Source organism: Acomys minous (assembly GCF_964271855.1).
Source record: "Acomys minous genome assembly, chromosome: 7".
Classification (NCBI taxonomy): Eukaryota; Metazoa; Chordata; class Mammalia; order Rodentia; family Muridae; genus Acomys; species Acomys minous.
The window spans coordinates 96,758,636-96,772,586 of record NC_140488.1 but is presented as its reverse complement, the minus strand read 5'-3'; the positions used below and the strand labels follow the sequence as shown (position 1 = coordinate 96,772,586).

The window sequence follows — 13,951 nt, the reverse complement described above, 5'->3', positions numbered from 1 at the left end:
TCTCTCCGTTCTTATCTTCTTGAATTCAATCAAGAGCCATAGACAGTTTAAACAAATGTTTAATAAAGCTGAGCAATGCAAATACTCCCAAAAGGGGTTGGAGTGGCCCCCCACAGGGCAGGGAGTAGTGAGTTCTTCAGTGTGTTTTTTAAAGGGGTTCATATGAATATTTTTAAGTGGGTGGCATACCCATGGAGTACGGGGATCCCTTTTGCCCCTGTATTATGATGGACTGAAGCACGTTTTTGGTTTTTCGAGACAGGGTTTCTCTGTGTAACAGCCCTGGCTGTCCTGGACTCGCTTTGTAAACCAGGCTGGTCTCGAACTCACAGTGATCCACCTGCCTCTGCCTCCCGAGTGCTGGGATTAAAGGCGTGCGCCATCACCGCCTGGCTTGAAGCTCCTTTTTAAAGTTATTTTTTCACACGATATTCTAGGAAAGTCCACAAAAGTGGGAGAGGTATCAAAACGGGTTATTTTAATGATATCAGATTTTTTGAGGCTGTAGTCCCTTCATTAGTACACATGTGTGGGAGCGTGCCTGGTGCTTTGGTTTGATTTGTTGGTGGCAGAGGGCCTTCCTTTCAGCTACTAGAAGCCACTCTCCAGTCTTTGTTCTGTGGCCACCGCAAGCCATTCACAGCAGAGCTTCACTCTCTTCAAATTGCTTCTTTCTAAAAGTGCCCAGGTCCCTTTAAAGGTCTGCCTAATTAGGTCATGCCTACCCAGGGCAATCTCCTATAGTATTAGTTTAAAACTAATTCTTTTGGAACCTTAATTAAGTCTGCAAACTCTCTGCCATATAGTTTAACATAATTAGGAGAGTGGTGTAACATTAGATTCCCAAGCTCCACCCACTCAAGCAAGTAGTTCATAGAAAGCTGTGTCCGGTGAGACCTGAATGTTTTCCCAATTCTGTACCCCAGGAAATAGGTTCAGAGGTCAACTTTGCCTCCTGTGATAGATGGCTTTGAAGTCCCACATGTTCCCCACTTGAAAGAGCATGAACTAGAACGTCTGATAGGCATCAAGTGACAGGCTCTGAGATGGTCTGTCTCTACCCAGCTTGTCCACGGAAATGAACTTTCTATGACTACAGATCTTAAGAGAAAGCACAGCCCTCATCTTGAGCATTAACTCCATCAAACAGGTACTTAGAAAAGATTCTGACAATGAGTTAATTTACTAGGACAAAGAGTACTTCCAGTAATTGTGTACCTTCCTAAATGACGCTCTAGTGAAACCAACTCACCTTTTATTTTTTTCCTTTTTTAAAATTAATTTGTTTTTTTGTGTTTTTTTGGGTTTTTTTTTTTTTTTTTTTTGTTTTTTTTTTTTTTTTGGTTTTTCGAGACAGGGTTTCTCTGTGTAGCCTTGGCCATCCTGGACTCACTTTGTAGACCAGGCTGGCCTCGAACTCACAGCGATCCACCCACCTCTGCCTCCCGAGTGCTGGGATTAATTTATTCTTGTTACATCTCAATGGTAATCCCATCCCTTGTATCCTCCCATTCCTCCCTCCCTCCCATTTCCCCTTACTCCCCTCCCCTATGACTGTGCCTGAGGGGGACTTCCTCCCCCTGTATATGCTCATAGGGTATCAAGTCTCTTCTTGGTAGCCTGCTATCCTTCCTCTGAGTGCCACCAGGTCTCCCCATCCAGGGGACATGGTCAAATGTGAGGCACCAGAGTTTGTGTGAAAGTCATACCCTACTCTCCACTCAACTGTGGAGAATGTCCTGTCCATTGGGTAGATCTGGGTAGGGGTTTAAAGTTTACAGCCTGTATTGTCCTTGGCTGGTGCCATAGTTTGAGCATGAAGAAAAAGTAGGGAAGAGCCTGGAACATATTGGTACAGATAACAACTTCCTGAACTGAACACCAATGGCCCAGGCCTTAATGTCAACAATTAATAAATGGGCAACTCACCTTTTAAAAATGTCTCTTTCCTTTCGGAGGAATCCATCCATTTCAATGGGTTTGTTTAAGTTAGTTTTCCTAGACATATGGATTGTCTGTGAAAATAACTAAATGAACATGTTAAAACTATACAGGGGAAAAATAGGAAGAAACGGAGAGCACATGCCCTCTTTCCTGGACCTCCATGAACTTTCTGATTTAAGCTGCCTAATTTGTTTTGAATGAAATTCTAATGCCTTAAAGTCTCCTTTTCCCCCTGCAAATCCTCTGTACACTTTAAAGTAGTTATCAAGCAGTATATGCATGTTGAAAATCTCACTGATTTCCTGATTCATTTTGGAATGTGTATGTGTCTAAGTTTGTTGACAGATAAACTGCCCAAACTCTTGATACTGTGTCTGCTTCTTTTCCTTTCTGGAACTGGAATTATAACAAACTAAGAAATAATTGTGTCTTTTCATAATGCAATAGCCATCTGTCACTTTATGGATCAGGCTCGCTTATACTACCACACAGACTCATTGAGTAAAACTTGTTGTTTGCACTTAAATTCATACTGAAATGTTCTCAACCAGGAGCATGCAGATGAGATAGAGCAACGTGAGTCTGCAAAAATGATTTCTAATCCTGGAGCTCCACCTATTTCTTTTTATTGATGCTGGACACTATAGGAGGTTATTATTAGGAGGCAATAAAAATGATATGACACAGTCTAGCAAGTAACCTTTTTAATGTGGCTGACCTGATAGAGAAAGTCAGAAGGAAATGGATATAAAAAGCAAATAGTTACAAATCCAGTACTTCTCTGAGGTTTCTGAAAACACTTAAGAGCATAGGTATTAAAGACAGAGGTCCACCTCACATGAGTTACATTCTAAAGTCAATGCATAAGGCAGAATTTATTATAGTTTGAATTTTCCTTAAACATTAGTAAGAAAATTGTCATGACAGAGACAGGCATAAACGTCTCTAAAGTAATTAATGTGGACTTTCATTGTAAGAGCAGATAAAGTATTTGCTTTATTTTTACTTTTTTAGTGAGAGGACAGAGGTCATGCGTTATAATACCCATATAATATTTCTTTCTTATTATTTACTTACTTGCTGAGATTCAAACCCAGGGATTCAAGCATGCCACACAGGTACTCTACCCTTAAGAACACCCCTAGCCGACTAGTATATCTTTAAAACTACATACCAGGACCCTGGAGAGACAGCTTAGCAGTTAATAGCACTTGCTATTCTTCCAGAGGACCTAGGTTGGATTCCCAGCACCCATATGATGACTTACAACAGTCTGTAACTCCAGTTCCTGGTACCTTTTCTGGTCTCTGTGGTCACTGTATCTATGTATGTGGCACACATACATTCATGCAGGCAAAAATACACAGAAAATAAAAATAAATAAAACTTAAAAAAATAAAACTAGATATTAGAAAGATTCTCTTGCTTTTCAAGGCACAAAGGAATTGAGAGTGAACAGAAGTTTGTGTATCTATCATCCTATGCAGAGGTGGACTAGATGTTTGTCAGTTTTGTTTCATGTTACTAACAAAAGCACTTAGGGGAGGGAGGGTTATTTTAGTTCACAATTGCAAGTTATAGTCCATCATCCTGGGAAGTCACTACTGAAGGAGCTGGAAAGAATTGTTTACACTACAGCCATGGTTAGAAGAAAAGATCAATAGATACATACTAGTGTTCAGCTGGGGTTTTCCTCTTTATCGGTACAGGGCCCAAGACATGAAATAGTGCCAGGCACATTCAGAGGTCTCCACCTCAATTAACCAGATTAAGAAAATCTCTCATAGGCATGCCCAGAAGCCAACCTAGATTAGACAGTTTCTCATTGAAACTCCCTTCCAAGTGACATTAGTTTGTATCAAGTTGATAATTAAAACCAACAGTTACAACTTTCTACGTTCTAAATGGTGAAAGCCAAGTCAAAGTGAGGTTGCTTACATACTTATGGCCAAAGTAAGACTGACAATCTTCCTTTAGTCCTTGCGAAAAGGGTCATCTCACTCCATTCTAGAATCTATTCTTGTTATTCCAGTTAAAAATTATTTGTTGATTATCAGCAATAGCTGCCTTATTGCTTCATCCAATGGATTTACTATGACCTAAATTTAACATGAGTTCTTGTCACAATAAGTAGCCTTATCAATACACTAGGTTTATAAACAAGAGACCCCCCTTTCCCCCTTCTACTATTAGCACCCTTTAATTTCCTTTACTGGCACTTATCTATGAACTATTTAAGATGTTAAAGTTAGAAAGGTACTCTCCTCCCTCTCCTTAACTAAACTTTTCCATAACCATGGTAGCAACAAGCAACATTAGTAAGTCATTACTCCTTGTACATTTGTAGCTCAGATCCACTGTTTGGTGTCTATACACATGTATCTACTATCAACTTAAAAGTTGCAAGGTGAATTCATTATCACCAACTTGAGTTTACCTTCTATTCTTCATTTCAGTGGATGTTCCATTTTAATGGATGATACCACTATTCCTCCATTTATACCATCTACAAGTTTGCCATTCATCCTTGACACCTATCCCTCCATTTAACCATCTGTATGTCATCTGTCTATCTTTCTTTCTTTCTTTCTTTATATTTCTCTCCCCCAACACACACACCTCTACATATATCACTGTTTGCCTTGACCAGGACTTCTGCAGGAGTCTCAAAGGATCTGGGCAACATCTACATAACAATTCAAGAATACTCAGGATGTAAGAAACTATAAATCTGAAGAGATTTAATTAAAGCCTTCAAATGAGGCCATAAAGATGGTCCAGTGAGAGTGTTTGCTGCACAAATCTGATGGCCTGGGTTTGAAGCTACAGTGGAGAGAACCCACTCCCAAAAGTTGTCCTTTTACTTCCACATGTACAATGCAGCACATGCACGCCTGGATTCACACACAGGCACTATATACACATAAAACAAAACAGCAACTGGCTCTCGTGCCTCTTAGCCCATGAATAACTTCATAACTTTCCTTATAACTCCATGAATAATCAAGCACTAATACCTCCCTAATCCCTTTCTCGGGTCCTCCAGTATCTTTATTGCTCAGCGCCATTTCTCTGCCTGACATTTCCTTGGTCCAAACCTCTCTACCTCACTCACTTTCCCTCCCTCCCCCTCCCTCCCCCTCCCTCCCTCTCTCTCTCTCTCTCTCTCTCTCTCTCTCTCTGTGTGTGTGTGTGTGTGATGTCTGATATTTGTTCCCATGTGCTACAGTAAAAAGCCTCTCTGATGATAGCTGAATAAGGCACCAATCTGTAAATAAAACAGAATAACATTAGGAAATATTTTATTGTTATTTTTTTAAAGACTAGTGATATTGGGTTTTAGCCCAAGTCTCTGAGCTATCTAGTCTCTGCTTCTTGGTCACCCAAACAGTGTCAGGTATGGGTTCTGTCTTATGTAGTGGACCTTAATTGAAATCAGACACTGGTTAACTACTCCCACAAGTTCTATGCCACCATTGCCCTAGCCTATCTTGCAGGTAGGTCAAAGTATTTGTGGCTGAGTTGGTGTTTATATTTCAATTTGAATAAACTTACAACCCTTAGTGAAATAGAAATAGTCTTTATAATATGCTTTGTATTTAAATATATTTATAATTTTATATTAACATTTCCCTCCCTATTAGATTCTAAACTACCCAAGAGAAGCAAAGATGTTCATCGTGGAATCTCAACATGAAGGGAAAAAAATGGCTAGAATTTTACAACTAGAAAATTCTTAAGTTCTGCACTTGCATTCTTCCTATTCATTCCTTGTGTTTCTCTTTATGTACATAAATTTAGATCCATTAGCACATCTTTAGGCAAAGCATATGGCAGTACTGTAGAACCTAGATTAACTGGTCTGGGGCCTAAATGGTATATGGAGAAAGTAGAGCCATTTTTTTTTTTTTTAGAAAATGCTAAGATGTTTATTCCATCCTGACTTCACTAGAGTAGAACGGTGCCTGGGCTTCCCTAAAGCTCTGATGGGCAGGCAGCTTTCCCTAGCCTTTCAGACCTTGCTCATATCCCAGCAGGAAAAAATATGAAGCAGATAATAGCACATTAGACTATATTTCTATGCTCTATTTTCCAGCTCTATAGCTCATTGTTTTCTCAGGTAGATTTCTCCCAACATGACTTCCATAGCTGACAGTGGGACAGAAAGTTGACATTTACAAGTTAAAAAATGTAAGCCGGGCATGGTGGCACACACCTTTAATCCTAGCACTCAAGGAGGCAGAGGCAGGTGGCTCTCTGTGAGTTCAAGGACAGCCTGGTCTACACAGCGAGTTCCAGGACAGCCAGAGCTGTTACACAGAGAAACTCTGTCTTGAAAAATCAAAAAAAGAAAAAGAAAGAAAGATGACATTGACTACAATTGATTCTCCCTCCCAAAGGATTTTTCAGAATCTGTTTCTGTTTTGTTATGGTGTTAGAGATGGAATTCAGGGCCTGTTGCATGATGTACATGTCCAACTCAAATGTGTTAGAATCTCTATGTAGTAATGTGCATAATATTTTTTAAGAATAAAAGGTATTTCCCAAATTTGCAAACGAAGTATCATATAAAAATTATACGTGAGGCTCTCTTTTGAACAATTTTCTTACATGAGACCACAACAGATCAATCTAAAATATCAAGATGGAATCATTTGTGCTGATGCTCCATTTTACTAAACTGAGATTAAGGTCTTTCTGACCTGAGAGATCAGGGTTAGAGATGTACCAGTGAAACTTCCCAAGCAGACTGCTTGAACGTAGCAATGAGGTCCCTTCTGCTTAAAACCATAGACAAAAGAAGCAACTTGAAATAGCTAAATGTCAACTGACCAGCTACCTCATGCTGTTTTGCCACCCTGTCCCCACCTTGTCAGAGAAGTAACTGTAAATAGGACCATTCCACCCGTACCTACTCTACAGCTCTTGTTCTTGGCAGCCATGACATTAATACTGGAGAAACCTATCCTTGGCAACAACATGTCAAGACTCAATCTCAAAGAAAAACAAAGCATGTGGAACATTTTTTTTTGTTTCTTTTTCTTGGAGCATTTCTCTATAGTCAACCCCATTCACTCAGACCGTCAGAATACCAATCTAGTCAAAGGGAAAATTCCATGGCACCTGTAAATAAAGGAAGGGAGAGAAAATTCTTGCTTTTTTTCTGAATGTCATTTGGAAAATTAATCAGTTGTGCGAAAATGTGTCTTTTACCAACTATGACAACCCCCCAAACTGCATGCAATATATAAGACCCTTCAGTGGATTTGCATTCCCATTTTTCGTTCCCTCCTACAGCAATCTCTAGTTTAGTCACAGCCAGAGTGCCATCCATGTGGCTCTCTTTCTTCCTATTCTGGTCTTTCCCAATGATTTTTGTTTGTTTGTTATCTCTCTGTGGATTGGTTGAACATAGAAAGGATATCTGAGACTCACTGAGATACAAGGTCATTATGAATGCCACTATTGCTATCTGCTGACAGCTCTGCGGGGCTCTAGCCAGCCCACACAGAGCTTAGGGCCCAAACTCCTGCCTGTTAGGCAGTTATTAGCAACAAATATTCGCTCAGAGTGAAGCCAAGTAGACCTCATAGAAACATTATGAAAATCCTAACCTTAGGGGACCTCATTACAAATACATGTATGTATCCACATAACACTTGTTTCAAGTTTGTGCCAGTCTCTAGATTAAACTGCACGTAGTTTCATGACGCCCTGCCTCTTCACGTGTTTGTGACATTTCTTTATGAGTCTTCTTGCAATTTTATGTTCTTCAGAGCTCTTTTCATTCCACTGACATTTTGAATTTCAATGATTCTGACACTGATATTTGGCTAATTGTTCCTATTAACCCTTCCATTTTATGACTTAAAATCGATACACATTTTTATTAAAGGCTCAGGGAAAAGAAAAGATTCTGTGAACTTCCTATATATAAGTGCACTTTATTTACCCCAGGCACATCTTTCTGCTACTTATTGAATCTAATGTTCTTTAACTCGATTATAGGTGAAATTTCCACATTGCTTTTCTTGCCCATGGGACTCATTATTCAATATTGTATTTTCCTGCCCTACAGTAAACAGCATGCATAATAGTATTAGACTGTTTGCAAGGCAATCCCTTAAACAAGCAGCACTTGAATAAAATGGAATGAAAGTTCAACTTTTTTAAGGTCAGAAAAGTAGGAGGGACAGAAAACTGTTTTGTCCTTTCCTAGCTATAAGCCTGGGAAAGCCAATCAATCATAATGGGAATATAGAAGCATCAAAGAAAATATCACTTCTTAAGCAGGGTCAGATAACCTTGAGGACAGATCAATAAGGGATCCTTAGACTTATTCCAGAAGTGTGTTAGAAGGATTCATAGAATGAGGAATCAGTGTGACTAAGAAGGGTTGGGACAGGGCTGAAGCTCCTGCATTTCTAACATGCCAGCCATGCTGATGGCAGAGTACGTAGACTGTGCTTTGAGGAAGAAGACCGTAGAGGTGTAATAAAAACTCTACCCAGGCCGGACGTGGTGGCTCACGCCTTTAATTCCAGTACTCAGGAGGCAGAGGCAGGCAGACCGCTGTGAGTTAGAGGCCAGCCGGGTCTACAAAGTGAGTCCAGGACATCCAAGGGTACACAGAGAAACCCTGTCTCAAAAAACAAAAACAAAAACAAAAACAAAAACAAAAAACAAAAAACTCTACCCAGCGACTAACCAGCAGCTGGACAGGTGTCTCTGTGAGGAAAGCCCTTGCTGAACAAGCATGAATATCTGAGTCTGGATCCCCAGAAAGCTAAACCCTGTAGTATGTGTGTGTGTGTGTGTGTATGTGTGTGTGTGTGTGTGTGTGTGTGTGTGTGTGTGTGTATGATCCAGGCACTTCCGAGACTGTATGAAAGAGGAAGCCAGGAGAATTCCTGGCATCCATAGCAGTAAACAGCAAGATGAGCTCATCTCAAACAAGATAAATGATAAGGACTGACATGTGAGGTTGTCCTTTCAGCTCCACAAGTACACTATGGCACACATTCAGACACATGAACATATTCTCTATACACATATACAGCTTGCAAACAAACAGAGAGAGAGAGAGAGAGAGAGAGAGAGAGAGAGAGAGAGAGAGAGAGAGAGAGAGAAGAAAAGGAGGGAGCAAGAGGGAGAAAGGAGAGAGGAGGGAGGGAGGGAGGGAGGGAGGGAGGGAGGAGTATAGATTTCCTTTCTTCTTTTTCCATTTGTTTGTTTGTTTGTTTATTCACTTTAAATCTTCATTGTAGCCCCATCCCTCTTCTCCTCCAAGTCCCACCCTCCCTTCCTTTCCCCCATCCCCCCTTCCCTATTCCTCAGAAATGAAGAGCCTGCTTTCCATCCACCCCAGCTCATCAAGCCACATCAGGACTGAGCATGTCCTCTTCTCCTGTGGCCTGGCAAGGCACTCCCGCCAGGAGGAAGTGATCAAAACCTGGCAACAGAGTCCACATCAGAGACAGCCCCCGTTCCCCTTATTAGAGGACCCACATGAGGCCTGAGCTGCCCATTGACTACATCTGTGTAGGTTCAGTCCATGCATGATCCTTGGTTGGTTCTTTAGTCTCCACCAGCCCCTCTAGGCCTTGATTAGTTGGTTCTGTTGGTCTTCTTCTGGAGCTCCTATCACCTCCAGGTCCTTTTCTCCTTTTCCCCACTTTTCCACAATGCTCCCTACTCATTGCCCCATGTTTGGCTATGAGTCTCAACATCTGTTTCAAACCACTTCTTGGTGGAGACTCTCAGAGGACAACTCTGCTATGCTCCTGTCTGCAAGCATAGCAGAGTATCACTAATAGTGTCAAAGGCTGGTTCTCGCCCATGAGGTGGGTGTTGAGTTGGGCCAGGCATTGGTTGAACATACCCTCAATCTCTGCTCTATCTGCTCTATTTTTATCCTCTCACATAGTGGAGCCAGGATAAATTTTTGTATGACAAGAACTTCCAGTCTCTGAAGAAAGAAATTGAAAAAGATATGGAAAGCTCTCCCATGCTCATGGACCAGTAGGATTAATATCGTAAAAATGGCCGTCTTGCCAAAAGCAATCTACAGACTCAATGCAATCACTATCAAAATGCCAACAATTCTTTACAGATCTTGAAAGAACAATTCTAAACGTCATATGGAAAAAAAAACAGAATAGCTAAAAACAGCCCTATACGGTAAAAGAACTTCTGGAGGTATCTCCATCCCTCACTTCAAGCTATGCTACAAAACAATAGAGATATTTTCTTTTAAGGAAACACCAACTGACCTTAGGGCTCGCGTGAAATCTGCAGAATCAGAAGCTGCATGTCCATATGCACATAAGGTTCCCAAGTTCCCCAGGTGGTCATATGCACTTTTAAGTTCGACAAACATTCATAGAGAGGATACTTTTTCCTTAAAGCTCCTCATTCTAAATGATTTCTCCTTTTACTTGATTATTGGGCCTTCCTTCAGCTGCAAGAATTGTGGTAGGAACTCCAGGTGAGAGTGGTATGGAAGGATAGGGAGGGGCTGGAAGGACCCAGAGGGTTCAGGAGCTACACAAGGAGACCATCAAGGTTGGCTTCTGGACCCAGGGAAGCCTGCCCAAACTGTTGTACCAACCAAGAACAATGCATACAGTAAACCCATACCTCTGTTCAGATCTAGCCAATGGACAGCACATTTTCCACAGTTGGGGGGAGAGCTGGGACTGCCTCTGACATGAACTCTGGTGCCCCCAATTTGATCATTTTCCCATGGTGGGGAGGCCCAGCAGCAGCAGTGGCACACAGAAGAAAAGGAAGCCAGCTATCCAGATGAGATCTGGTAGGCTGTGGTCATATGGTGGGGGAGGAGGTCCCTTTCTGTCAGGATGTAGGGGAGGGGGATAGGGTGAAAGAGGAAGGGAGGGCGGGAACGGGAAGATACAAATGAGGGGATAAAAATCACTATGTACTACAGTTTCTTAATCCATTCTTCTACTGAGGGACACTTAGGCTGTTTTCATGTTCTGGCTATTATGAATAAGGCTGCTATGAACATGGTTGAGCATATGTCCAAGTTGTGTGCTGGAGCATCTTCTGGGTATATTCCAGGAGTAGAACAGCTGAGTCCCGAGGAAGCCTTTTTCCCAGTTTTCTGAAATAGTGCCAGATAGATTTCCAAAGTGGCTGTACTAGAGTTTGCATTCACACCAGCAATGAAGGAGTATTCCTCTTTCTCCACTCCTCACCAGCATGTGGTGTGGCTTGAATTTTTGATTTTAGCCATTCTGATGGGTGTAAGATGGAATCTCAGAGTTGTTTTGATTACTGTGGTACATTTACACTATGGAATACTATTCAGCTATTAAAACAAGGAATTCCTGAAATTTGTGGACAAATGGATTGAACTAGAAATGATCATAATGAGTGAGTGAACCCAGAAGCAGAAAGAGTCAAATGGTGCATACTCGGTCATATCTGGACACTAGCCCAACGTCATGTCCCATGAAAGTCTTCACTTACCAGGAAAGAGGAACAGAAAGGAGGACATCCTATTGGGACTCTAGGTGAGAGAAGCATGGGAGAATGGGGAAATAGAAGGATCCAGAGGGTCCTAGAAACATACAAGAAGAACATTATAACAGGTAGATCTGGGCCCAGGGGTCCTGCTCAAACTATGGCACCAGCCAAGGATAATTCATGCAGTAAACTTTGAGCCCCTACCCAGATCTAGCCAATAGACAGGGCATTCTCCACAGTTGAGTGGAGACTGGGGTATGACTTTCACACGAACTCTGGTGCTCCATATTTGACCATGTACCCTGGAAGGGGAGACCTGGTGGCACTCAGAGGAAGGATAGCAGGCTACCAAGAAGAGACTTGATACCCTATGAGCATATACAGGGGGAAGAGGTCCCCCTCAGTCACAGTCATAGGGGAAGGGAGTAGGGTGAAAGCAGGAGGGAGGGAGGAATGGGAGGATACAAGGGATAGGCTAACAATTGAGATGTAATATGAATAAATTAACAAAGAATCAGGATGTAATCTGAATAAATTATGATAATAATTTTAAAAGAAGCTGTTGTTTATGCTTTTCCATGGGTTTCGCTATCCAAATATTTTATGTCTATAAGTATCCTGTGCTATGTATGGGTATTCTTCAAAGTGAGTTAAACATGTATTGAATGTTTTTGACCTGTGAAGTACTATGCATGGTACAGTGTTCCAAAGAGAAACAAGATATGGCACCAACTGTCAGGAAATTATAGAATTCAAGAAGTGCTGGTCCTAGTCCAGTTTTAACATGCAAAATACCAAATTGATGTTTGGGTATATGGGAGGGTATCAAAATGCAAACTTTTTTTTTGTCATGAAACATTTTCATTTTACAGTTGGATAATTAGAAGTGTAGTGTTTTCCAACTGGCCATGACCCAGAAGTCTGAAGATTCCTAGTGGGGTTATAGTATTCTTGGTATATCTTCACAAGGGCATTGTGTAGGAAAGGACTCTCCATGAGGAAATACCATCAAGTAGCTCAATTTGCAGATCTTACAAGGAGAGTAGATAGAGCGGATTCTCCTGATTTTCCTAGGGAGGGAAAGTTTAAAATACAAACCAGGTGCCAACCTTTCTTTTCCACTTGCATAAGTGTGTCATGCCAGAACCTAGATGATGCTATGCACAGTTTCAAATGTGATGGGCCAAAGGGGAGTGTGCAGGTAATAATATGCTTGTATGGAAAATAGCTCACCATAGTCTCAGAAATGTATCCTGGAAATGAAGCAACTGAAGTAACTTCGGAACTCAGTAAATGAGGACTGAATAATGTATTCATTATTTGTCTTATTGTTCTGACAAAAGCAACTCATAGAAGAATGGGTTTATTTGGATTTATAGTTCCATGGTATAGAAGCCATCCTGGTATAGGAGCATGAAGGCAAGAAAGAGAGGTGGCAGGCCACATAGCATCCATAGGTAGGAAGCAACAAGGAATAAATGGTGTCATTCAGCTAGCATTCTCTTTTTTTTTTATTCAAAGACTTCTCGACACATAGAATGGTGTCAACCACAGTTAAGCTGTGTTTTCTTACCTTCATTAATTTAACTTAGAAAATCCTTCAGAGATATACTCACACTTTCCCCCCCACAATGGGATTCTAAATCCCATCAAGTTGGCAATGAAGATTTAACCATCACAAATGAAAATGTAAATGTCTTCAGGCATATTGCTTGGAAGATGAGCTGATGCATAATATATCCCTCTGTTGTCTTGAAGACATTAATGATTAACCAAGTGTCACATTGTGGTTTGGGGAACATACCACTATGTACATTAACTTAGCATTAAAAAAATAGCATTAAAAATCTAGTGACCTGTTTTGGGTGGGATCTAGCCATTATAACTGTTCATATGATCACTAGTAGAAAATGACACTTTGACATTCAGCTCTGAAAAAATTAATTCAGATGTTTAATGCAAATTAGTAGAATTGTTTAATCCTTTAAACCCATGGTGCAGAGATCATTCTAGAGATCAATTATGCAATATTGGAAATATTCCTGCCAAACTTCAGAGAGAGAGAAAGAGAGAGACAGAGACAGAGACACAGAGAGACAGAGACAGACAGAGACAGAGAGACAGAGAGAGAGACAGATACAGACAGAGACAGAGAGAGAGCACTGAACAAGTATTATTCATAATTTCTTTTTACATATTTCAATATGATTTATATCCCTATGCATAAAATGGTTCTTGGAAAGAAAAAAACTTCCCCAAGTCTGTCTTGAAGACTACCCTTATTAGATTTCATTTGTGCACCCATTATGTGGATTTTGCTTTAGTGGATCTATGAAACCAATCCTTTTCTTGCTTAGCTCCTCTAGATAACATATCTGCTAACTTGTCTCCATTTATTTTCATGCTTTGGAGAAAAGCAGTTCTCCTCTGTAAGGCTAGCTACCAAATATCCTCAGGATGGGAGAGAAAGATTTGTTTCTAGATGATGATTATTTCCAAAGAAATGTCACTGAAA

At 40.8% G+C, this 13,951-nt stretch overlaps 1 protein-coding gene across 1 annotated transcript in view; it reads left to right on the top strand.

Moving 5' to 3' along the window:
• MOSPD2 (motile sperm domain containing 2) overlaps positions 1–6,264 on the top strand; it is a 47,734-nt gene extending 41,470 nt beyond the window's left edge. Inside the window, exon 15 of the mRNA XM_084790335.1 lies at positions 5,589–6,264. Coding sequence (XP_084646461.1) covers positions 5,589–5,684 — 96 coding nt within the window. The 3' untranslated portion in view covers positions 5,685–6,264. The remainder of the gene's footprint in view (positions 1–5,588) is intronic.
• The last annotated feature ends 7,687 nt before the right edge of the window (positions 6,265–13,951 follow it).